This window comes from Barbatula barbatula (genome assembly GCF_947034865.1).
Source record: "Barbatula barbatula genome assembly, chromosome: 13".
NCBI classification, from domain to species: domain Eukaryota; kingdom Metazoa; phylum Chordata; class Actinopteri; order Cypriniformes; family Nemacheilidae; genus Barbatula; species Barbatula barbatula.
Window position 1 is genome coordinate 21,416,663 of NC_136776.1, and position 24,627 is coordinate 21,441,289.

Sequence of the window (24,627 nt, forward strand, 5' to 3'; positions counted from 1 at the left end):
CATTTAAAGTCCTGAATAACAAACTAAACTTTTGTTGCGTGTTATATGCGCTCGTGCGTCGGCTGACCCGTTATGGAAAAACGAACGCAACAAAACAGTGCGCGTACGTTTAAGACGCATCTTGTACAAAAGAGCTCATTTGCCTGCTGACATTCAGCTGCGAGAGACGATACGAACTGCCGCAAGCCACGCAGGCTGGAAGGGCTCGCATTCCGCGTGCGGCCCCCGCAGCCATTCTCTCTCTCTCTCTCTCTCTCCTCCCAGTCTGCCTCGTGCGCTCTGCGCTGCTGTAAAATGGTGGGTTGCTCGGGTGCACTCTAGAGACTATAGCGCTGGGTCTCGCCAAGCCTCTTTCTCTCTCCCTTTCTGTGTGATAGCAGAAATCGATACGAGATGGGTTCTTGGAGATTTTTAGCTCTAGATACCCAAAGAAAGGTTGTTTTGAGCTCGTGCAGGAAGAGATGGGACAAATGGAGTATTAGCTTGTCTGTCGACCCCGTTTTCTCTCATTAGTCTTGGTAGCAGAAGTGGTAATGGGCCTATTTGAGACGCATTTTGTTATGCATGCGTGTGCAACAACACGCCAAGGCAGACAGACATTTTTAACCAACTAATATGATAAACCATCACTTGTTCAAGGTGTGTGGTTCATTTTTATTAGTGGTAAGTATTCATTTATTGATGCGTCAACAGGTTACAGACGGTAAAATACAAAATCAAAAGCTTTTGTTTAAAGTATATAAGTTCAAATTTGGGTTAAAACAAGATTAAAGAGTAACGAGGTGTGTCCCAAACAGGAATAAGGTGCAATGATTCCCAGCTTTCAATACGTGGGGGAAAAAGAAACAGCGCAAACAAAACCAAACAATGTATTCGTGGGTAGACGTCGCTCCGGGGGCACGCAGCGATCCGTGCGCACCGGGGATCCTGCTGCGGCACAAAAGCTCGGTGAAGCGGAGAGAAGAGCTCTCCCGTTTCAGTGCGCGCCGTCCCGCGGGACCGCTCGGACTTGGAGGAAACTTCAATCAAACCGTGACGTCTCCAGCGGGAGCCAAACGATCCGGGCGCATCTCTCCGCGCTCACGAACTAACACTGGCGAATAAAAGCGAATGAGTTGCCAAGACAAAAGCAAACTCTGGCAACGCGATTCAGGAAAGGAAGTCATTCCACCATAATTTCAGCTCGGTTTGAAGGTGTTATATGCGAGTTTGGGGGTGACCACAGTATTTCGTTTTGGGTACATGTGTGCATTAAGCACCATTCTAAACACAACACGTCGCGTTATATCATTTTCCAACAGTACACCACCAAAGCCATCTCAAATATTGACCATATTAGGCTGGTCTTTAATTTCCTATCATTTGATCTCTTTCACTAACCTCAAATGCATCATAAATCTCCCCTTGGCTCATTCGATGCCTCATTCGTGGCCAACATCAATCACTTTAAAATATTCTGGAAACTGTGGCACCGGTTTAACTCAGGCCATGACTTGGTCTTACACCCGCGGGTATGTATAGAGCGTGACAATACGGGTCAGACATGTCGCACTTTCTCTCTTTCAAATCTGACGCTGACATCGGAATATAGGCTGGTCCGTCTCCAGACAGGCTCCGTGGGTAAGGAGACCGTGCAGGCGTGAGCTCACGCTGAGCTGCCTGCTATAAATAAACAAATCCAGAGAGCCGGGGGTCGCGCGGGAGGTGTGCACGAAATAAACGCTGGAAAAACAACCATGTAGTCGCACAACGAATGCAAAACCGTCCAAAAACGTATATGCACCGCGCTATTACATACGTATTGTGTACAAAATGATCATCCATTGTAATTACAACAACGAACCAATATATATTTCAAGTAAATATAAAATAATATTAACAGTAAAACTAGTGCAACATGCGCACGCGTAGGCCTCGAAAAGTGCGTTAGGAACCCAAGTGCGTTTCACGGGACCAAAACATTGATTAAATTGAACAGAAGTGTAATAATTTAGCACATGACAACCACCGAGTAGACTGTTTGTGCTTTTATTAAACTCGGAATTGCAGCTGCAGGTTGGAGAATTTGGTGTGATTTGTAACAAAGTAAAATAATTCACTGGTCACGCACTTGAAACTCGCCTGTGTGATTAACCCAGAAAGCCAAAAATCTGATGTAGACATTTTAGGCAAGCCTGTAAAATATGGATGGCTCGAGCGTTCTCTTTCCACCGGGGTTCATTCATATGCGCTCTTACACGTTTGATTTAGCGTCCACGGCTCTAATTACGCAGAATAGCGAGACGTCTGTGAAACATTAACCAGAGGTCTGACTACAGGAAGCGGCCTAACTTTGAGCAAGAGCGTGCGTGAGCAACAATATCTTAAGACTCTTCGTGAGTTCAAAGCACTTTAGCCTGTAAAGACTTTTCATAAATACTAATAAGCCATTCAGTGTCGTTTAACCAAAATAATTATGCGCAATACTGAGACACTCAGCTGGGCAACCTGGGGGTTAGTTGTAATTCCCCACTATCATACATAATGAAAATTGTTCCGATTATTTCAAGATAGCCTTAGGGTGGGTGAACGCAACACAATGTCTGTTAGAATGACACGACGGTGTCGGTGACAATGGGGGTGAAAATTTCCGGGTGGGGTGAAACAGAAAAGAAAACTTGACATGTTAAAAAAAATGTACAACTGGCTGCGGATATTGTGGACAAAAAGATAAGCCATGTCCTTAAACTGGCTCTTTGACAGATTATACAGTGTAAGGTTACTTTCCCTCCGTCCCGGACAGACATCGAACAACTTCGTGCGCTAGAAGGTCGCCAAGTGTCTCGAGCAACACTTACTTGTATTAAGAAAAGACAAAACGGTCTTACTGAAGACGCACATGGAAAACGCACGCAACAACGAAGCTTTATTTCATTTTATGATAAGAGTCAAACGGCAACTATTTCCTTTCAGTCGCTAACAAAAAGATACAGAACTGGAGGTGACCTCCAAACACGTATATGTTTGGAGGTCACCTTCAATTCTTGTTTTTATGAGCTTGAAAGGGAACTAGGAAATATGTATTCGATATATTCACAAGGTAGATAACATGCAAAAGGGCGAGGCTCGCGAATCAATAGGGCTCTCGCGGCGTATCCCGTTTGGAAAAAAGTCTACGCGCCACCGCGAGCGCGCGCTCGCCCGCAACCTCTCCGGCGTCTTATTACTCAATACGAGAAACGAACACACGTGAATTTCACGTGAAACCAACAGTTCCACAAATCTACGATTTGTTTTCGCTTTGAATAGGCGACGTGAAGCAGCGCGTCTGGCGAAAAAGGTCAGCTACTAAATAGGAAAGTCCCGTAACCAAGGGAATGGTTTACTGAAAACAGTCCGCGGACCGATGGAAAAATCTGATCATTTAGATGTGGCAGCACTTCACAGAAAGCCTCGATATATTCACGAAAATATCAAAAACCAACAAGAGAACAAGCAAGAGATCGCATAAACATCGCCGCGGTCGCAACACATGCCAGTCACGCAAGACAAAGATGTTGAAAACTTGTACGAAAACGCAAATGCTGTCATTGTTTAACTCACACCCAGAGAGGAAGATAATATCAAGACATTTGCGTTTTAAACAGTCCTGGATATGAACAAGAACCCCCGACGGGCTTTCCAAAGGTCCGCACGAAACTGATCGCACGCATTTGCCTACAGCGGACAATGTAACGGAACAAACACAAGCGGATAGCGCATGGAAATCAACAATAGTACGATGTTGAAATGTCCTCACCTGACTGTATTGATGTCTGTTGTCACATAAATCTGATGGGTTTCCTTCTCTGAATTCAAGAGTGAAGCGTTTTCACTCTTTAAAGAGCGCGGGTGGCGTTTGGGATATGCAAAGATTCCCGTTAAAACAAAGAGGATCGGCTGCTCCTGCTGAAAGCCGCATTACTGTATAAATAACTTAATCTGGCAAACCTTGTTTCGTCTTTGTTCTCAAAAGAAGTCCTTCAGAAGTTCAGAGTAGCTCCGGACTTGCCGAATAGGAACATCCACTCCAACAAAAACTGTAAACACACGTAGAGGATCCATATACATCCATAGAGAGGCGTTCGAACTTAATTCCCTTGGTCGGCTAGAGGACGGCGACTTTGACGTGAACGGCGTGAACGCACAGGTGGTGAAAAATCCCCGGGGCTCTGGTTGAACTGAAGTCAGTCTGCTAAATGACGCCTCGCAGCGCCATGTTGGGCTCGGGCGAGACAACGAGCTACGCCGAGAGAACGACAGCAATGTGTGTGCGCGTGTTTACGCGGTCCGGTCCTTACGCGCACGTTTACGTACCACCGGCTGACAAAAGCGCCGCGTAAATTCCCCTTTCTCACCTTTTACCAAGCGGACCGAGACTTTGGCGTTCACGGGAAAATGTGCCCAGTCTTTGTCCCGGTTCTGATATGCGATATCCCTAACGCACGGCGCGCTCGCACGACTGCTCTATGTGTGCGTGTCTCTGTAAGCTCGTGCGGCGGGGAATGAAAGCTGAGCGCTGCCTCGATCTCGATTCCCCTCTCTCTCTCTCTCTCTCTCTCTCTCTCTCACACACACACACACACTACCCAGAAGGCCAGTCGGGGGAACAACCGCAATTACCATAAACCCAGTAGGCTGTGCTCCCTCCGCACGACTCGACGCGCCGTGTAAAATGCAGCGAGGGAGGGGGAACGTTTCGCGCAGCAGAGCGCACGGGCTCCGTAAACAAAATTAATCGGCAGTGCAGCTGAGAGGCTTCTGGAAAACCACAAAACTGTTCTTTGGCCAATATTTAAGGAGGGATGGTGTGGGTGGATTTATGGGATGTTTTAGGCATTAAAGCTAGAGAAAATGTTGTGCATATTTTTGTCCAAATGTTTTAAAGACTTTTCATTTATAACATAAAAACATGAAATATGTTAAACAATAAAACTGGGATTCTAGAAAAAACTATAGGTGAAATAAATGTTTAAGTAAATGGGGCTAAAAACGTTTTTTTTATACTTTTCAAAGATGAGCGAAAATTATTCTTATTTGTGATAAAGCAAACGTTTAACTTGAAAACGATTTCCTTCAATATCCAATCCATATTTTACACAACTTGCATAGATCAATAAACAATGCGGTACGTTCATATTCTCGCACAAGTACCACTATTAAACATATCAAATGAAAAGCTAGATCGTGGTCACTGTTTATGTCAAGCTCTTGAAAAGCCGGAGCGGGATAATCGCGCAGAGGAGCTGCGTGCGTAACAGGATTGCTCGGGGCTTTGACGGAGGATGTATTGGCCACCGCCTGACGGGTAAACCCTTCCCCCACACGCAAGCATCGTCCCCGGGGAGGCGACCTGGAGGTCACCGCGCTGGGGAACGCGCGTAAAGAGCTCGGGAGCGTGCACTTCTGCACACAGGCGAACGATTCATGCTTTGGCAAAAGGGACCGACGGTGTAGATGTGTATGGATTGGATGCAAAAAGGTTGGTCACGTAAAAGCTGGCCATCTGAGGCTTCTATTTTACTGAGGATATGTTTGTATTTGATTAAAAAGCATAAGTGTTACACTTTGAACTTTTTAGTTTGTGGATTTGATTACATTATTAGGACTAATGGTACAATAACAACTTTTATTCTGTTGAAGGAACACGTGACTATTGGATAACAACATGTTTAAAAACAATGTTTTGGTCAAACCAAAAATAAAAATGTATTCCTAACAATTTATGAAATTGTGTTTTGTTATCTAGCGTCAACCGGTAGCAAATATGACGTAAATTCAATCAAAACAGATGACTGTAAAATGTCTGATTCCACAGTGATAAAAGAAAATGATAACGTTATCTGCTGATAAGAAAGTGACAACGCCTAAAATGAACTTGATTTGAAGATCAAAGCTTAATTATTAATATATATATATGGATGCGTACGTTCTGGCACCTGTATTCATTTAATCTAAATTGATCGTTTTAATCAATCAAGTCAATTTTTGTAAACAAATGTATTACCTTGAAGCCTCTGGTCCACACATATTTGGACAATTGGCATCAGCACAGGACTCCAAAACCCCCTAAACAAACCCAGAAATAAACAAGCCATTAAGCCCAAATTAGTGCGTCGAGAGGACTGCGCGCTTTGGACATTAGGATTCTTCAGCTGACACAAACGCACCCCATTCATTAAAATCTAAATAAATAAGAGGCAAGTGTGGTGGGGCTTTTGTGCTGTTGTTTAATCTGATCTCGTCAAGGCCGCCCCTACCTTCCCCCATCCGTTTATACATGCATGGGGTCTCTCTCCCCCAGCCCCAGCCTCTCCAGCTCTCCATTGTGTTGAGTGCCCGAGGCGCTGTGCTTCGCCTATTTCGCGGAATGAAAGAGGAGAGACGAGCGGGCGTCCATCAGCGCCGGTGCTAATGCGCGCTCACTGAGACGTTGTCACTTGCAGGCGTGAACTGTCACTCAAAACGATCAGACCGGCTTAAGGGTTTATATGTTGCGCTCCGGTCCCATCCATCCATCTATCTATCTATCTATCTATCTATCTATCTATCTATCTATCTATCTATCTATCTATCTATCTATCTATCTATCTATCTATCTATCTATCTATCTATCTATCTATCTATCTATCTATCTATCTATCTATCTATCTATCTATCTATCTATCTATCTATCTATCTATCTATCTATCTATCTATCTATCTATCTATCTATCTAATTAATAATTGACATCCTCAAATGGATGACACAGAACTCCTCTGCCGCGCTTCCCCATCAGGGTCATCGTGTCGGCTGTGTCCCGTTGGGTGGGCCGATGCCTGGGTCACTCTAATTGTCTGCTATTGAATTACCTAATGGAATGTGAAAATCAGAGGAGGCGTGTCACGGGGTCGCGCTCCGCGGCGGCTGCACGCTCCGCTCACGGCGAGAACGGAGAACATCGGCGCACTATTTGCGAAACAAGGCGATGCGCGGGACAGAACCCACCTAACACAAAAGCCTCCGAGGACACGAAACGAGAAAACGGATTGCTTTTAAAATCACCATATCGCAGGTCATGCGCTGTGTGGATGACATTCTGGTGTTTGGTTCGGACCCACCAGCCAAACCATATTTGTTGTCTTATCCTTCCACTTCATGTTACTTTATATCATTTAAATACATCACATTAGCGTTATTTTCCATATTTAGTTTTAATAATCTGTTTGTTCTACTTATTTTTATTTTTAAATATCTCACTGAATACATATTTTAGGTTACTCATGGAAATTGCGGAGATATATTGCATTAGAATACACGTGTCAGTAATCTCACCCTGGCTGGTAAATGATCGCTGCGGTCCAGAGATAACGGGGCCGAGCGCTGAAGCCAGTTCTTGCGCAACCGGTGAACGCAGTCGATACGCGCTCACGTACAGCGCTGAGTGACGTAACTAGAGCGCCTCCAAATGGACGACGGTGGTATTGCAAGACATCTTCAGGGTCGTAAAGCGAACTAACAAAAGCATGTGGGGTTGAGATCTAAGCAAGAATCTTTGGGTTTGATTTTGAAACGTGACTTCAATTGGACCCTGCTAGAAAAAGCCATAGAAATTATAACGACTTCTGATGTTATAGATGAATCAAGCGTATTCATCTTTTTTTTTGCGTTTATCTAACTGTTGCGTGAATTATTCATCGTGGCATCTGTGCGTTGACACACCCCTTATTGTTGCAATGAATTTTAAATGTAAAGCCCATGGTTTAACGTTTTAAATCTGAATGAATGATATAGCCCATCGTAAACCATAAACACGCTCTCGGGTTTACGTCAAAAGCTTTTACGTGAACGAAGAACTTGTTATAAATTAAAGTCACTCAGCGAAGTGACTAACATGTAAATGAAAAGTCACGTTACCGATAAAACTCTTCCACGGGGAATCCTGCAAACGTTAACAGACACGCTGCGTGTCACGTGCTCACCCGGGTTAAAGGTCACCGGTAAGAGCGGGCTATCGGCACATTTACGACCTAACAAACAATAAAGAAAGTAACAATGATTTTACACAAAGTAAATCAGCATTAAAATCCCTTAATTCTTCACGATTCGCTTATCTTTTGTTTTTCATTATTTTCGCAATGGCATCAAAATGGTATTTATTCTATTCTTTACGCTTCAGATATAAACGATATTTCAAAATATAATAAGATGAACTCAACAAAGCGTCAAAATTGTTTCTCTAGAAAAGCAGAAGAGCCGAAATCTGCTGTGACGTCAAGACGCAGAACGTCCGCGTAAGTAATAATGATTTTAGAAAAAGGAAATTAGCATTAGAAATCCCTTAATTCTTCACGATTTGCTTATCTTTTGTTTTTCGATATTTTCGCAATGGCATCAAAATAGTATTTATTATATTCTTTACGCTTCAAATATAAACGATATTTCAAAATATAATAAGATTAGCTCAACAACATCGTTTTTTTTTAATGCTTTATTGAACCTTTTGCTATAACAAAACAATGTTACAACAGAAACTCAACAAAGAAACTGTCTAGATGAATTACTAAAATTTTGATTAAGGTCAACAACATCGTTGCAGAAGAGCCGAAATCTGCTGTGACGTCATGACGCAGAACGTCCGCGTCAGCCCTCGGTCATGTGACCGGTGTACCGAGGAAGCGCAGTCCATCAGAAAATCTCCCCAGGATGAATCGGTCGATCTTGTGCTCTTTATTTGCGCTTTTAAGCGTTTTAGCAGGTAAATGCGTCTTATACTTCATCGTTGATATATGTGTGCCTTTATTAAACAGGATTCGTAAGGTTTTATGGGATGTTTGATGAAATAATGGCGTCCGCATTGAAATGGGCATAATAATCCGCAACCATGTAACCTGCGGAGGATCTGTTTGATAAAAGCGGCCTTGTTATATGCAGTTTGGTTCTTTTAATCATTTTATACTGTGTGTATTAAATAAAATGTTGTATTTGTATTGCTTTGGGTTATTAAATGAATGCCGATAGGAAAATAGGAAGCGCTGGGAGGTCATGTGACAGTCACGTTCATTTAATATGACCTCAACATCCTTATTGTAGAGGTTAGCAAAATTACGATTATGGTATTAATGTAGACTCATTGTTGTTATTATTATTGCTGTTATTTTAGAAGTAGTATTAGACATATGTACTATAAACAGTCCAAATGCATTGAAAAGCAAAACATCATACAGTCATACATTGACTAAAATGGTATCTTTTGTATCTAAATATGACGTTTGTATATATATATATATATATATGTGTGTTGAAGAACACAGTTTTCATCAAAAGTCTCGTTTCGTATTATTCCCATCAGGTGTTTTGGGTGACAGGTTGACTGTTCTACGCAATCCGCCGTATGTGACTTTTCTGGATGGCCAGTGGCCCATATCGGGCGAGAAGATCCCAGATCTGATTTCTCTGACCATGGGCTTCTCTGTTCGCGAGGTACATCATCCTCTTATTTCCTGCATATGATCGATGAATCTTTCTGTTGGAACTTAAACGTTCGTTTTTTATGCAGGATCTCTATTGGCCGGGTCTGTCGGCGGGCTCTTTGTTCCAGCGCCCGCGTGCCAATGCGCTGATCGTCGTCCGTGGGGTGGACAGTCTCGATTTGCCAAAAAATGTCACCTCTTACCCTCTCGACAACGTGAGTGATGCATTGTCACATGAGCGAACGTAGTGCATTGAGGTCAGTGTCATGTGTTGTTATGTTAAGTCTCTCTGCTCTTTGGTCAGATTGACATTTTGCATTAAAATGAAAAAGGGTAAGATCTCAACAAATACACTACGGGTCAAAATGTTTGGGACACTTGGAAGGTTTCTCATAATTCCCATAGTCCCCTTTGTTTTATTCCATAATTTTGATGAGTTTATTATTATTTTAAAATGTGGGGAAAATATGAACACACAATGAGTAAGTTTCCCAAAACTTTTTAGCGGTAGTGGAAAGATGAAAGATTTCAAAACTCTTCCGGAAGAGAGAGACCAGGGGCATTTAGTATTGGGTAGTTTCCCACTAAGCTTCCCTTATTATATATCATAAGACTGATTTTGTTTCTGACACTTCTCTTTTATTCATGTCTGTCTCACTGTCTCTCTCTCTCTCCAGCCGGTTCCGTTCACACTGGACAGCGTGGCGAACACCATTCATACTCTTTTTGCAGACAGCACACCTGTTGTCCTGCAACTCGCTCCCAGCGAAGAGGTATTGCCACAATGAAACTCGATTCACTGATTCATGCTCACTCATGCACAAATGTGATCTACAAACAAGCGTTTGAGAAATGTTGCAGATAAGTTTAAAAGTCACCTTTGATGTTGTATTATGTGGTTTAGAGGCTGTATATGATGGGAATGGCAAACACAGTGTTTGAAGATCTGCCTGTGACACTGCAGCAGATTCGGGGACGTCTGTCTCAGGACGGATCTGTTCTCACCTCGCTGCCTCTCACGTCTCTCAGCCGCAACAATGAGGTAAAGATGTGGTCACGTGACTCGCACCCCTCATAAACCACGCCCCTTTCTCAATCTTTGTCTTGTTTGTGCTCTAAACTAGTGTCATTCATTTAAGGTACACCGTACACAAGTCTTCTAAACTTAAACTTATAGAGATTGAGACACTAATGCTACATTAGCTTACTCTCGAAATACTTGTTTTTATTTCGCTTTTATTTTCTTCTTTCTCTTCCTCTTCGTATGGTCTATTGTCACATCTGTATAATATTGTAATTTTCTAAGATTTCTATTAATAGAAATAAAAAATGATGATAAATGTATAATCCCCACCCACGTTGAAGTGGTACTAAACTGCTGTGGAAAAGCAAACTGACCCTTAGTGAAGTGAGCTGTACAGAGTAGAGTCGTACTAAACCTGAAGGTACCATGCAGTGCAAGAGAGTCATTGGTTTGTGAAAATAGGAACCTCGCCTCAGTTTATTACGAGTTTATATCGAAACTAATTCTCAGTAAACGTGTTGTGATCCTTTCATACATGTACACCGCATTTAATAATGTATGTGTATTTCAGGCCGATCTTCTCTTCCTGTCTGAGGTTCAGGTGCTGTACGACATCTCAGCGCTGGTGAGTTTCCTTTGACTGTGACCCACTCAATAACATTTGTCTTTTAATATTTTGTTTTCGGTTTTTATAACCTCTGCTTTTACATGCTACTTATACATTAAAGGTAGAGATCTCCAGATAAAAGTTAATATAGGTCTTTCATTTATGGGCTGAACAATATAACTTGCTAGATATTGTAATACGCCATATGCAATGGAATAATGGTTTAAGTTTGTAAAATGCTTGTAACTTTATTAAAATAGGAACTCAAAATAATGTAAGAGACACACTTTTGCACACACAGGCATTCATGTGCCAGTCTTTCTGCTATCTACATCGACATCATAACATTTTAGTATTAAAGTAATAAGTTATTGCAAACCACTGCGATATGCACATTTGCATATTTTGATCTTTTTGATGTTGTGAAGCCTTATTTTAAACTCTTATGTTTTGTGTGTTTGATACAGTTGCAGAAACACAAGCACCTGGCCAAAGACCCCGCTCCTGATCTCTACTCCCTGGAGCTGGCGGGATTAGAGGAGATTTCCCGTCGCTACGGCAACGACTCCCCGCAGTTCAAGGATGCCACCAGGATCCTGGTGACCGCGCTGCAGAAGGTACGGAGTTGTCCAGCTTACATTTTCATTCTGAGCTTAGAAAGTTCTCATATTTAAAAGTATTAAAAGCCACAAGTAGTTTTTTCATCTTGTTGTCTAGTAAAAATCCGGACTCACACGGGGGGAAGAAACACTTTTATGGAATTTTTGATGTATTTTTAAAATTACAGAAAAAGAAAGCAAAGAAAAATAGGCAAAACATGTATAATTGTTGATAAACTGTTGTAACAGAAGGTTTATGAAACTGAGGTAAGAAAAAATTAACTTAATATATGAAAATGTAATTCTCTTAAAATAAGGTTTAGTTGTGCTTGTCAAGTGATCTTGGTTTTAAGGATATTTAGATATTAACAGTTCCTGTAGTGTTTGTATTTTACTTCCTTTTTTTAATATTTTAAGCGCAATAATACTTCTATTCAAAGTGACTATTGTTTCTATTTTTACTCTTTATAATTTACTAAATTCAAATCTGTCAAAAAAGTCACATCTGGCTTCGCTTGTACGTTAAGTTTGCAGATGACGTGTCCAGCGTTTATGCCAACAATGCAGTTGTGGAAGTCGTCACGGTGAAGACGTTCGAAGTTCCTCTCACCCGCAAGTCTCGGTCCATCCTCGAGTCCAAGCAGATCGTAAGTTAACTCTAAAAATACTTTAATGTGCGATGATGGAACAACATTTTTCAGCATTGTTTTGTTCATCAGGGTACGAAAAGGAAGAATCGATTGAGGCCCGTTGCCGTAAGACATTTACCGTTGATTGTTCAGATAGTAGTATTTAGTTAGCTAGCTAGTCATAATGTAAGTTTAGCAACAGGTAACGTATGCTTCGTCTTAGCGCCCAACGAAACCTTTTTGTTTTGGAACCGTACGGTAGAAAACTCCCACCGACCTACTTTTCGTAGTACGTTGTTTAATGCAATGTTGTGGTCGTTTCAGAGTAAACCAGACAGCCCCTACAACCTGGCTTACAAGTACAACTACAACTACGCCGTGATCTTCAACATCATCCTCTGGCTGATGATCATTTTAGCTCTGGCCGTCATCGCCATTTCATACAACCTCTGGAACATGGATCCCGGATACGATAGCATCATCTACAGAATGACCAATCAGAAGATCCGTCTGGACTGATCGCCATCCCATCTCCATTCCAATGTTTGTGTTGTGCACTTCAGCGTGTGTGTGTTTTATTTTTCTGTACATTGATCCTTGATGTATATGCACCACAGAATTACATATTGTAAGAAATATTCAGACATTGCGATTAAAACACAAAAGATGTAGATTATTTATTGATGGATTGAAATTTAAATGGTAGATTTACGTAATGACGAGTTAGGATGTGATGGAATGAAGTTGAACTCTATTTATTGTTTGTTGTTGACTCGATTGTGCTGGATTTTCCATTCCTGTGTACATTTGTTTAATTTGCAATGCAGTTTTTATTGCATATATCTCTAAAGGTAAAGTGAAAATGGGAAGTGTGCTGTAACATATGAGTGTTTTCTGTGTACAGGTGTTGAACACAAGCCTACGTTGTGTTATCAAATGAAATATTAAAGTGTAAGTGTTACTCAAATAAAAAAAAACATCAGTCACTTAAACATGTTTTAATTCCGTCTTGACTCACAATACATACAATATTGGAAGGTTGTTCATCCAAAAATAAAAATGATGTCATTATTTATTCATCCTCGTGTTATTCCAACACTGTACAAGTTCTTCTGCAGAAGATATTTTGAAGAATGTTGGTGTAACAAACATCATTGACCCCCATTGACTTCCATTGTATGGGCACAAAACCACAGAGACATTTCTCAAAATAAACAAGTCATATACAGGTTTTGTAAGACATGAGGGTGAATAAATGATGACATCATTTTTATTTTGGGGTGAACTATCTCCTTATGTCCATAACAGTTGATCAATGCATGTTACCATTAGCTGGTTGTAAATGTTTTATTCTGGAAAATACAACTTGCACAAAATACACATTTCTTAAAAAGATTTCAAGTATGTCAGGTTTTGAATATAGTTGGCCCTTTGCAGAAGTTTTTTCTCAAAAACAGGAACCATTTTTCCCCAATTTTAGAAATACATCCACATGACAAAATATTGTTGCACAAAACACCAGCGTCTTGACTCACAATCCTCTGCACAGTGTCACATTATATCATCTAATAGCTTCATGTGCCCAAAACACTTTACTCACAAAACATGAAGTTAAAGTTCCTAAGAAGGAACCTTTAGTATGAACATCTTACTTTGGCTGCTTGGTATCAGAACGTTAATACAAATAATCTTGTGCAAATGGAAACATAACCTTCGCCAAGACTAAAATCTGATAAAGTTTGGTCTCATGACAGACGAGAACCACCCACACTCATGTGTTTGTGTGTCTGGCGTCCGGCTTTGGTTTCTCGAGGAGGGTGTATATTCCATTGATCTGGCTGGAGTATGTGGGCAACTCGATTTCAGAATACTACAAGCAAAGTTGACAGTCGCTTAAAATGTTGCATCATTCATCTGAGTGTCTATCAGTTGTGAAATCTCAAACGTCATCTCCACAATCATTTACCAACACATGAAAATATGTCAGTTACTTAGAAACACTACTCTAAAATAATTCCTCTTGACAGCCATTAAATAAAACTATGAGAATTTAATATACAAGTCAGTTTTACCTCAGGTGCACCCAGGACTTCCAACGGCTGTTCTTCAACCTTTTGATGTTGTTTTGGACTGTGCCGTGGTTTCCTACATCTCGGCGTTAACAAAACTAAAGTAACAAAATAGACTTTCAATTACAATGTTTGTCAGATAGTGAAACAAGTTTAGTCCAACAGTGTTACTCACAAACACTGAAATTTCTAAAGGAACAATAGATGAATATGCCATATCGCACAGTGGCTTATATACAGGAGTGTTTAATATACAGTATACTTGTATGACCTTGTGGTTTTTCAGCACGTCTAACATAAATAGAATTTAGAAATATTACCTATTATTGTAATAAACAGGACATTCAGTGAGATGGATGTAAGCGTCAGAGCCCAATGTGTTGTGGTTGTGTTGTGCTGCATGTGTTGTTGTTCATCGTTCTCTTCTGGAACCGTTTGGTTGACCGATTCAGGAAAAGCAAGTATTTTACAGTTTAATCTTTTTATAGACACTAAAGTCAAAGTCTTTTAATTGATATATATACAAGTATGATAAAAAAACTTTCCAGACTATAGACAAATACAATAGTTGTTTACTGCTAATAAAGAAACATAAACAAAATTTACAAAATGTTTCGGCATTGCATTGCATGGCAACTATTTGATGAAACTAAAGGTGAAAATGTTGCTTTTAACTGTGATGTACAGCTGCATAAATGATCACTTTGAGGGTTTTATACAAAAGTGTACAAGAAGACACTTGCTGGAATCCATTAAAGAAAACTTACCAGTGAAGTAAAGTTTAGTTCCATCGCTGAAGTGTAGACCTGTTGTGTCTACTTTTGCACAATAATATATTCCTAATTCATCTTTTGTTATATTACTAATAAATAATCGACTTAATGTTTTTGATGAATATTTGTTTTTGAATCTTGGATCAAAAAATACAGGTTTTGTAGATTCTGATGCAAAAGTACGAAATATCTTCACTAGAAATTCTGACGGTTTCATGAAAAACCAATAAATTTCTTTGTTATCAAGCTCACAGTCTAAAGTCACATTTTCCCCTAAAATCACCCGTTTAACAGTTAAACTCTCTGTAGTTTGACAGCACACCAGGAGATCTGTACAAGGAGAACAACACAAACATCATTCACATTATTTCTGATGCACTGTATACATGAAACCTGTAAAATGTCAAGACCTCAGAACTTACAGAGCAATAAAGGCGGTGTGGTCTTCATTCTCTAGGCGTTTACTTCTTCTGCATTGAGATGCAGGTCGACTTCACTCTTACTCTATCAGGAAGTGTTATGACAGAGTGAGAAAACATAAGAAGGAAGCCATCAGTCACACTTTTTTTCGAAGAGGATGTGAAACCTGACCTGGCTTTGACCGAACCGCTTTACATTATATTATTTCAGCAGGCCAAAGGTACAAATGTGGAGGTGAAAGTGACTGCGTTTGACGTGTTTTGAACCTGAAAGCAATTCACTTCAAATGAAACTTTAAACGTTGTTCACGTGTCATTCTCAGATCATTATAAGAATCGTCTCCACGACGATGTTTCAGAATCATAAGTCAGACGACCATTTTGAAAAAGTTGAAGCAACAGGTAACACAAGTTAAGGAAATATGTTGCACAGCTTTGCAGTTTTTAGGAAAGCACCAGCGTGTGGTTTTGTGACCTTAATTCAAACCAACATGCAAACCAGACGTATTATATATAGTGACGTTTTCCATGAACTTTATTCAGAGTACAGATTTGATTTAATCCTTGAATGTGTTTTCAGCACTGAAACCATATTCTGTATCAAGTGCAAGTGTGACCTCTTCTGTATTCTGGTCATCAAACTGCTTTGCTTTGACATCAAAAGATAAAGAATTTCCAATGTCCATCGTACAATCAAACAACAAATTTCAGGAACCTTAAAGTTTATCACTAAGAAATTAGTATGACAAATGTTTAAAAAATTTTATATACAGTATATTATACATTGCTATGTTATTGTGTTGTTTTATTAACATAAGTCAGAAATATGACCTATTATTGTAATAAAAAGCAGGACATTCAGTGAGATGGACATAAGCGTCAGAGCCCAATGTGTTGTGGTGCATGTGATGGGGTTTATCATTCACTTCTGTCTCATTCTGATGGACAGTTTCTGGAAATAAAATCCAAGGATTTACCAAAAGTGTTTAATAAGTTCTTGATAAAATGTGTATATGTACTGCTCTACAGGACATATAACATAAAATAATTCATAGCTTTAAGTTTATTTTACATTTCAGAAACAATGTGTGTGTTGACTCTTGCACAATAATATGTTCCTAATTCTTCTTTTGTTATATACTGAATAAATAAAGTTTTTGATTAATTTTTGCTTTTGAGTCTTAAAAAATGTCTTAAACATCAAGATCGCAGTCTATAGCAGCGTGGTGAGATGCATAAGTTGGCTAAACTCTGACAGGAAGTAGTACCCAAGAGACAAAAAAGAAATAAAACAGGAAGTCACTTGTTATAACATCGAGTAATATGCAGCCTGACCAAACCACAAGACCTGTGAAATGAACTGTACAAAACCGTTACAGTTAAAAAAACAGACAACAAACGTGACTTGAGCAAACAAACATTTATTATTTTGAGTAAACAGCGGTTCAGAACTGAAAACAAGAACAGATGACATCTCAATTACAAAATAAAAGTTTACAGGCCGTATACCTGCTTTGGGTTTACATTACGTTAAAAAGGAAACCATGTCCATCCCTTTGTGACCACAGTGTACCCATCTTCTGATGGCTACTTCCAGCAGGATAACGCGCCATGTCATAAAGCGTGAATCATCTCAGACTGGTTTCTTGAACATGACAGTGAGTTCACTGTACTCAAATGGCCTCCACAGTCACCAGAGCTCCATCCAATAGAGCACCTTTGGGATGTGGAGCAACGGGAGATTCACATTATGGATGTGCAGCAGACAAATCTGCAGCGACTGCGTGATGCTATCATGTCAATATGGACCAAAATATCTGAGGAATGTTTCCAGTACCTTGTTGAATCTATGCCACGAAGGATTGAGGCAAATCCCCCTTTTGCCCCCTTCTGAAGGCAAAAGGGGTCCAACCCGGTACTAGTAAGGTGTACCTAATAAAGTGGCCGGTGAGTGTATATACATGAGAAAGAGAGAAAGACTCAGTGTATGTATATATATATACACACAGTATATACTGTACATGAGAAAGAGAGCGAGAGAGTCAATGTAACCTCTTCTGTGTTCAGATCATCAAACTGCTTTGCTATGACACTCGACTTTTTCAACGAGTATTTCACATTTCAGAGTAAACAGGCGGGGTCAGCTGTGGCCTGGTGGTTAGAGCCATGCTGGAAGAAGCCATCAGAAGATGGGTACACTGTGGTCACAAAGGGCTTCTAATCAGAAGGTTGCCGATTCGAATCTCAGTGCCAGCAGGTCATGACTGAAGTGCCCTTGAGCAAGACACCTTACCCCTGATGCTCTGCAGTAATGTGCCACTGTAAAAAAACTACTTGTAAGTAGTACAAAAAGGGTTGCTTTTAACTGTGCTGTACATCATCCACTATCTAACTTTTGCAAGAACTGAAATGAATATGAACTTACAGAAGAATAAAAGCGGTGTGGTCCTCATTCTGTGCAGTGAGATGCATAAGTTGGCTTAACTTTGACAGGAAGTGCTACCACGGAGACAAAGAAGAAATAAAACAGGAAGTCACCTGTAATCGATAGAATGATGTGCAGCCTGACCAAACCACAAGACGTGTGAAATTAATAAGTGTACAAAACCGTTAAAGTTAAAACAACAGACAACAAACGTGACTTGAGCAAACAAACATTTATTATTTTGAGGAAACAGCGGTTCAGCCAATCAGAATTTAAAACAAAGAACATATGACATCTCCATTACAAAATAAAAGTTTACAGGCCGTATACCTGCTTTGGTTAAAATGGAATCCATCACATATGTCCAAAGATAGATCAAATGATCATTTGAATAAACTTGGGTCTATCACAGATAAAACACTTTCACATGTTTTGCACCACAATATTTTATTAATGTTGTTTAATCAACAAAGAAATATTATTTTGTCAGTCTATACAGAAGAAAAGATATTAGCTGTCATCTTCTGAAGTTTTCATTTTGACATTGGTTTTGAGGGAAAAGTGCCGTCGGTCTCACACAGATGAAACTCCTCTTCAGTTAACTAAATGAACAGAAAATATACATTAGCTGCTTGTTATATGTGTATATACATATATATATATACACATGAGAAAGAGAGAGAGAGTCAGTGTATGTATATATATATATATATATATATATATATATATATATATATATATATACACGAGAAAGAGAGAGAGAGAGAGAGAGAGAGAGAGAGAGAGAGAGAGAGAGAGAGAGTCAGTGTTACCTCTTCTGTGTTCAGGTCATCAAACTGCTTTACTTTGACATTCTGTTGTCGACCTTTTCTGAGTTTTTCACATTTCACAGTCAACAGACCTAAAGTAACACAATGAATTCTCAATGTACATTAATTATTAAACAATTAAACAATAAGTTTCATTAAACTCAAAGTTGTGTTCCCACAAATCTAAATTCAAGTGAACTTGAATCAGTATGTAGAATAATAGTTATGAACAGCCAACGCTTGCACAATATCTCCAGTAACAGGGCGGACAATCATGCGTTTGTATGATCTTGTGGTTTTTCAGCACGTTTAATATAAACAGAAGTCAGAAATATTACCTATAATTGTAATAAACAGCAGGACATTCAGTGAGATGGATGTAAGCTTCAGAGCCCAATGTGTTGTGGTTGTGTTGTGCTGCATGTGTTGTTGTTGATCGTTCTCTTCTGGAACCGTTTGGTTGACCGATTTTGGAAAAGCAAGAATTTTACAGTTTAATCTTTTTATAAAAACCAAAGTCAAAGTCTTATTATTGATATATATACAAGTATGATAAAAAACTTTCCAGACTATAGACAAATATAATAGATGTTTACTGCTAATAAAGAAACATAAAAGAAAATTAAAAAAATGTTTCTGAGTTGCATTGCATGGCAACTATTTGACGAAACTAAATATGAAAATGTTGCTTTTAACTGTGATGTACAGCAGCATAAATGATCACTTTGAGGGTTTTATACAAAAGTGTACAAGAAGACACTTGCTGGAATCCATTAAAGAAAATTTACCAGTGAAGTAAAGTTTAGTTCCATTGCTGAAGTTGAGACCTGTTTTGTTTGCTTTTGCACAATAATATATTCCTAATTCATCTTTTGTTATATTACTAACAAATAATCGACTTAATGTTTTTGATGAATATTTGTTTTTCAGTCTTTGATCATAAAATGCAGGTTTTGTAGAGTCTGCTGTAAAAGTACGAAATATCTTCACTAGAGATTCTTGCGGTTTCATGAAAAACCAAAAAATGTCTTTGTTATCAAGCTCACAGTCTAAAGTCACATTTCCCCCTAAAATCACCCGTTTATCAGTTAAACTCTCTGTAGTTCGACAGCACACCAGGAGATCTGTACAAGGAGAACAACACAAACATCATTCACATTATTTCTATTAGACAATGAATCACTTTCAACCTCATCAACTATCTAACTTTTGCAAGAACTGAAATGAATATGAACTTACAGAAGAATAAAAGTGGTGCGGTCCTCATTCTGTGCAGTGAGATGCATAAGTTGGCTAAACTTTGACAGGAAGTGCTACCACGGAGACAAAGAAGAAATAAAACAGGAAGTCACCTGTAATAGATAGAATGATGTGCAGCCTGACCAAACCACAAGACGTGTGAAATTAATAAGTGTACAAAACCGTTAAAGTTAAAACAACAGACAACAAACGTGACTTGAGCAAACAAACATTTATTATTTAGAGTAAACAGCAGTTCAGCCAATCAGAATTGAAAACAAAGAACAAATGACATCTCCATTACAAAATAAAAGTTTACAGGCCGTATACCTGCTTTGGTTAAAATGGAATCCATCACATATGTCCAAAGATAGATCAAATGATCATTTGAATGAAGTTGGGTTTATCACAGATTAAACACTTTCACATGGTTTGCACCACAATATTTTGTTAATGTTGTTTAATAAACATTATAGCAATACATTTGTATTAAGAGTAAATATTTTCTTGTCAGTTTATACAGAAGGACAGATATGAGTTGTCATCCTCTTAAGTTTTTAATTTTTTCATTTTGACGTTGGTTTTGAGGGAAAAGTGCCGTCGGTCTCACACAGACGGAACTCCACTTCAGTTAACTACATGAACAGAAAATATACATTAGCTGCTTGTTATATGTGTATATACATATATATATATATACATATATATATATATATATATACATATATAAATATATATATATATATACATGAGAAAGAGAGAGAGTAAGTGTATATATATAGAGAGATATAGATGTATAGATATATACATGAGAAAGAGAGAGAGAGAGAGAGAGAGAGAGAGAGAGAGAGAGAGAGAGAGAGAGAGAGAGAGAGAGAGAGAGTGAGAGAGTGAGTCAGTGTTTATATATGTATATACATGAGAAAGAGAGAGAGAGTCAGTGTATATATATTTATATATATATATATATATATATATATATATATACATGAGAAAGAGATTGAGAGAGAGAGAGAGTGTGTCAGTGTTTTATATATATATACACGAGAAAGAGAGAGAGAGAGAGAGAGAGAGAGAGAGAGAGAGAGAGAGAGAGAGAGAGAGAGAGAGAGAGAGAGTCAGTGTATGTATATATATATATATATATATATATATATATATATATATACACGAGAAAGAGAGAGAGAGAGAGAGAGAGAGAGAGAGAGAGAGAGAGAGAGAGAGTCAGTGTTACCTCTTCTGTGTTCAGGTCATCAAACTGCTTTACTTTGATATTCTGTTGTCGACCTTTTCTGAGTTTTTCACATTTCACAGTCAACAGACCTAAAGTAACACAATGAATTGTCAATGTACATTAATTATGAAACAATTAAACAACAAGTTTCATTAAACTCAAAGTTGTGTTCCCACAAATCTAAATTCAAGTGAACTTGAATCAGTATGTAGAATAATAGTTATGAACAGCCAACGCTTGCACAATATCTCCAGTAACAGGGCGGACAATCATGCGTTTGTATGATCTTGTGGTTTTTCAGCACGTTTAATATGAACAGAAGTCAGAAATATTACCTATTATTGTAATAAACAGGACATTCAGTGAGATGGATGTAAGCTTCAGAGCCCAATGTGTTGTGGTTGTGTTGTGCTGCATGTGTTGTTGTTCATCGTTCTCTTCTGGAACCGTTTGGTTGACCGATTTTGGAAAAGCAAGAATTTTACAGTTTAATCTTTTTATAAAAACCAAAGTCAAGTCTTATTATTGTTATATATACAAGTATGATAAAAAAACTTTCCAGACTATAGACAAATACAATAGATGTTTACTGCTAATAAAGAAACATAAACAAAATGTATAAAATGTTTCTGAGTTGCATTGCATGGCAACTATTTGATGAAACTAAAGGTGAAAATGTTGCTTTTAACTGTGATGTACAGCAGCATAAATGATCACTTTGAGGGTTTTATACAAAAGTGTACAAGAAGACACTTGCTGGAATCCATTAAAGAAAACTTACCAGTGAAGTAAAGTTTAGTTCCATCGCTGAAGTGTAGACCTGTTGTGTCTACTCTTGCACAATAATATATTCCTAATTCATCTTTCGTTATATTACTAATAAATAATCGACTTAATGTTTTTGATGAATATTTGTTTTTGAGTCTTTGATCATAAAATGCAGGTTTTGTAGAGTCTGCAGCAAAAGTACGAAATATCTTCACTAGAAATTCTGACGGTTTCATGAAAAACCAATAAATGTCTTTGTTATCAAGCTCACAGTCTAAAGTCACATTTCCCCCTAAAATCACCCGTTTAACAGTTAAACTCTCTGTAGTTTGACAGCACACCAGGAGATCTGTACAAGGAGAACAACACAAACATCATTCACATTATTTCTATTAGACAATGAATCCCTTGCAACCTCATCAACTATCTAACTTTAGCAAGAACTGAAATGAATATGAACTTACAGAAGAATAAAAGCAGTGCGGTCCTCATTCTGTGCAGTGAGATGCATAAGTTGGCTAAACTTTGACAGGAAGTGCTACCACGGAGACAAAGAAGAAATAAAACAGGAAGTCACCTGTAATCGATAGAATGATGTGCAGCCTGACCAAACCACAAGACGTGTGAAATTAATAAGTGTACAAAACCGTTAAAGTTAAAACAACAGACAACAAACGTGACTTGAGCAAACAAACATTTATTATTTAGAGTAAACAGCAGTTCAGCCAATCAGAATTGAAAACAGAGAACAAATGAAATCTCCATTACAAAATAAAAGTTTACAGGCCGTATACCTGCTTTGGTTAAAATGGAATCCATCACATATGTCCAAAGATAGATCAAATGATCATTTGAATAAAGTTGGGTTTATCACAGATAAAACACTTTCACATGTTTTTCACCACAATATTTTATTAATGTTGTTAAAAGACATTATAGCAAAACATGTAAGAGTTTTTCTTAAGTTTGTGTTCTGTATGTTCTCATTTTGACGTTGGTTTTGAGAAAAAAGTCCCGTCGGTCTCACACAGATGAAACTCCACTTCAGTTAACTACATGAACAGAAAATATACATTAGCTGCTCGTTTTCAGTCATATATATATACAGTATATATATATGAAAAGTTTGGTTCCAAAATGAGATAACTCCATTACAAAAACAGAAAATCTAAGTCTAACTTACACAATAAAACACCGTAAAATCATGATAACATAATAAAAATCAATGTTTTCTCTTCATATGTATATAAATATGTATGTGTCTATATATGTATGTATGTATATGTGTGTATGTATATATATACATGTATGTATATATATACATACACATGAGAAAGAGAGAGCGAGAGTCAGTGTTGCCTCTTCTGTATTCAGGACATCAAACTGCTGAACTTTGTCATTCTGATCTGGTTGTCTGGTTTTTCTGGGTTTCTCACATTTCAGAGTCAACAGACCTAAAACAATGATAAAAAAAACAAGTTTCATTAAACTTAAAATTTGGTTCTCAAGTCAAATCTAAATAAAAATGAACTTGACCACGTGACTTCAAGCCAGATTATAAGAAGCATGTTCACAATCTCACAGGGCTGGTAATCGAACGTTTGCATGTTCTTGTAGTGTTTCAGCACTTTTACTATAAAAAATATTACCTATTGTTATAAGAAACGAAGCAATTATTGAGATGGATGTGATCGCTGCAGTATGATGTTGTGGTTGATCATTCTGATGGTTCGCTTCTGTTAAAAAAATCCACATATTTACCAAACATGAAAATAAAACAAGGTCAAGTTCTGGGTATGAACACGTTTCCGGGTGTTTAGAAACACTTACCAGTGTAAAGTTTGGTGCCGTTGCTCAGCTTCAGAGATGTTTTTAATTTTGCACAATAATACATTCCCAACTCATCTTTTGTTATATTTCGAATAAATAATCGACTCTCCGTTCGTGATGAATATCTGTTTTGGAGCCTTTTATCATGAAAAAGACACATTGTGGATTCTGCACTGTAAGTGCGATATATCACCACTAGAGATTCTGATGGTTTCAAGAAAAGCCAAAAAATCTCTTTTACATCAAGCTCACAGTCTAAGGTCACATTGGTCCCTAACATCACCGGTTTAAGAGTTAAACTCTCTGTAGTTTGACAGCACACCAGGAGATCTGTATGAGGAAAACAACAAGTTTTCTGATACACAACAAATCACCTCATCAACAACAAACAGTTTTTGCAAGACACTTACAGAAGAAGAAAAGCGATGTGGTCTTCATTGTGATGGTTCTTTGGTAGTGAGATGCACACGTTGGCTAAACTCTGACAGGAAGTGCTGCCACAGAGACAAAGAAGAAATAGGAAAAACAGGAAGTCACCTGTTATCGATAGAATGATGTGCAGCGTGACCGCACAAAAAGATCAAGACATTCATAAAGCTTTAGATATACAACCTTTGTGAAGTACATTTCGGTAACCTACTAAACCACAGACTGACACATAAGAGGTCAAAAACAAAACTTGAGAAACAAGCAAACAAACATATATTATTCATTTTAAACATCGGTCCAGG

The 24,627-nt window shown here is 38.5% G+C and overlaps 3 protein-coding genes and 1 long non-coding RNA gene across 9 annotated transcripts in view; 1 reads left to right on the forward strand and 3 right to left on the reverse strand.

The window, feature by feature from the left end:
- The window catches only part of bcor (BCL6 corepressor), a 37,139-nt gene extending 32,444 nt beyond the window's left edge, over positions 1–4,695 (reverse strand). For 4 of the 6 annotated variants that reach the window (XM_079471656.1, XM_079471655.1, XM_079471654.1 and 1 more), the window contains exon 1: positions 3,779–4,695. The gene's annotated coding sequence lies outside the window, so the exon portion shown is untranslated. The remainder of the gene's footprint in view (positions 1–3,778) is intronic. The other 2 variants (XM_079471651.1, XM_079471652.1) reach the window with 2 other exon arrangements.
- Positions 4,696–8,578: 3,883 nt separating this feature from the next.
- Positions 8,579–13,404, forward strand: atp6ap2 (ATPase H+ transporting accessory protein 2). Its single transcript, XM_079471658.1, has 9 exons — positions 8,579–8,756; positions 9,351–9,481; positions 9,558–9,686; positions 10,149–10,244; positions 10,376–10,513; positions 11,067–11,120; positions 11,570–11,719; positions 12,229–12,348; positions 12,655–13,404. Exons 1-9 carry the CDS (start codon positions 8,705–8,707, stop codon positions 12,847–12,849), a joined length of 1,065 nt encoding a protein of 354 aa, XP_079327784.1. The 5' UTR covers positions 8,579–8,704; the 3' UTR covers positions 12,850–13,404.
- Positions 13,319–15,675, reverse strand: LOC306902809 (uncharacterized protein). Its single transcript, XM_079471659.1, has 4 exons — positions 15,595–15,675; positions 15,425–15,502; positions 14,403–14,497; positions 13,319–14,200 (listed from the first exon to the last, which is right to left on the reverse strand). Exons 1-4 carry the CDS (start codon positions 15,620–15,622, stop codon positions 14,102–14,104), a joined length of 300 nt encoding a protein of 99 aa, XP_079327785.1. The 5' UTR covers positions 15,623–15,675; the 3' UTR covers positions 13,319–14,101.
- A 2,560-nt stretch (positions 15,676–18,235) lies between these two features.
- Positions 18,236–19,617, reverse strand: LOC306902385. Its single transcript, XR_013787440.1, has 3 exons — positions 19,164–19,617; positions 18,829–18,917; positions 18,236–18,618 (listed from the first exon to the last, which is right to left on the reverse strand). It is a non-coding gene; the product is annotated as an uncharacterized lncRNA (long non-coding RNA).
- Positions 19,618–24,627: the final 5,010 nt, after the last annotated feature.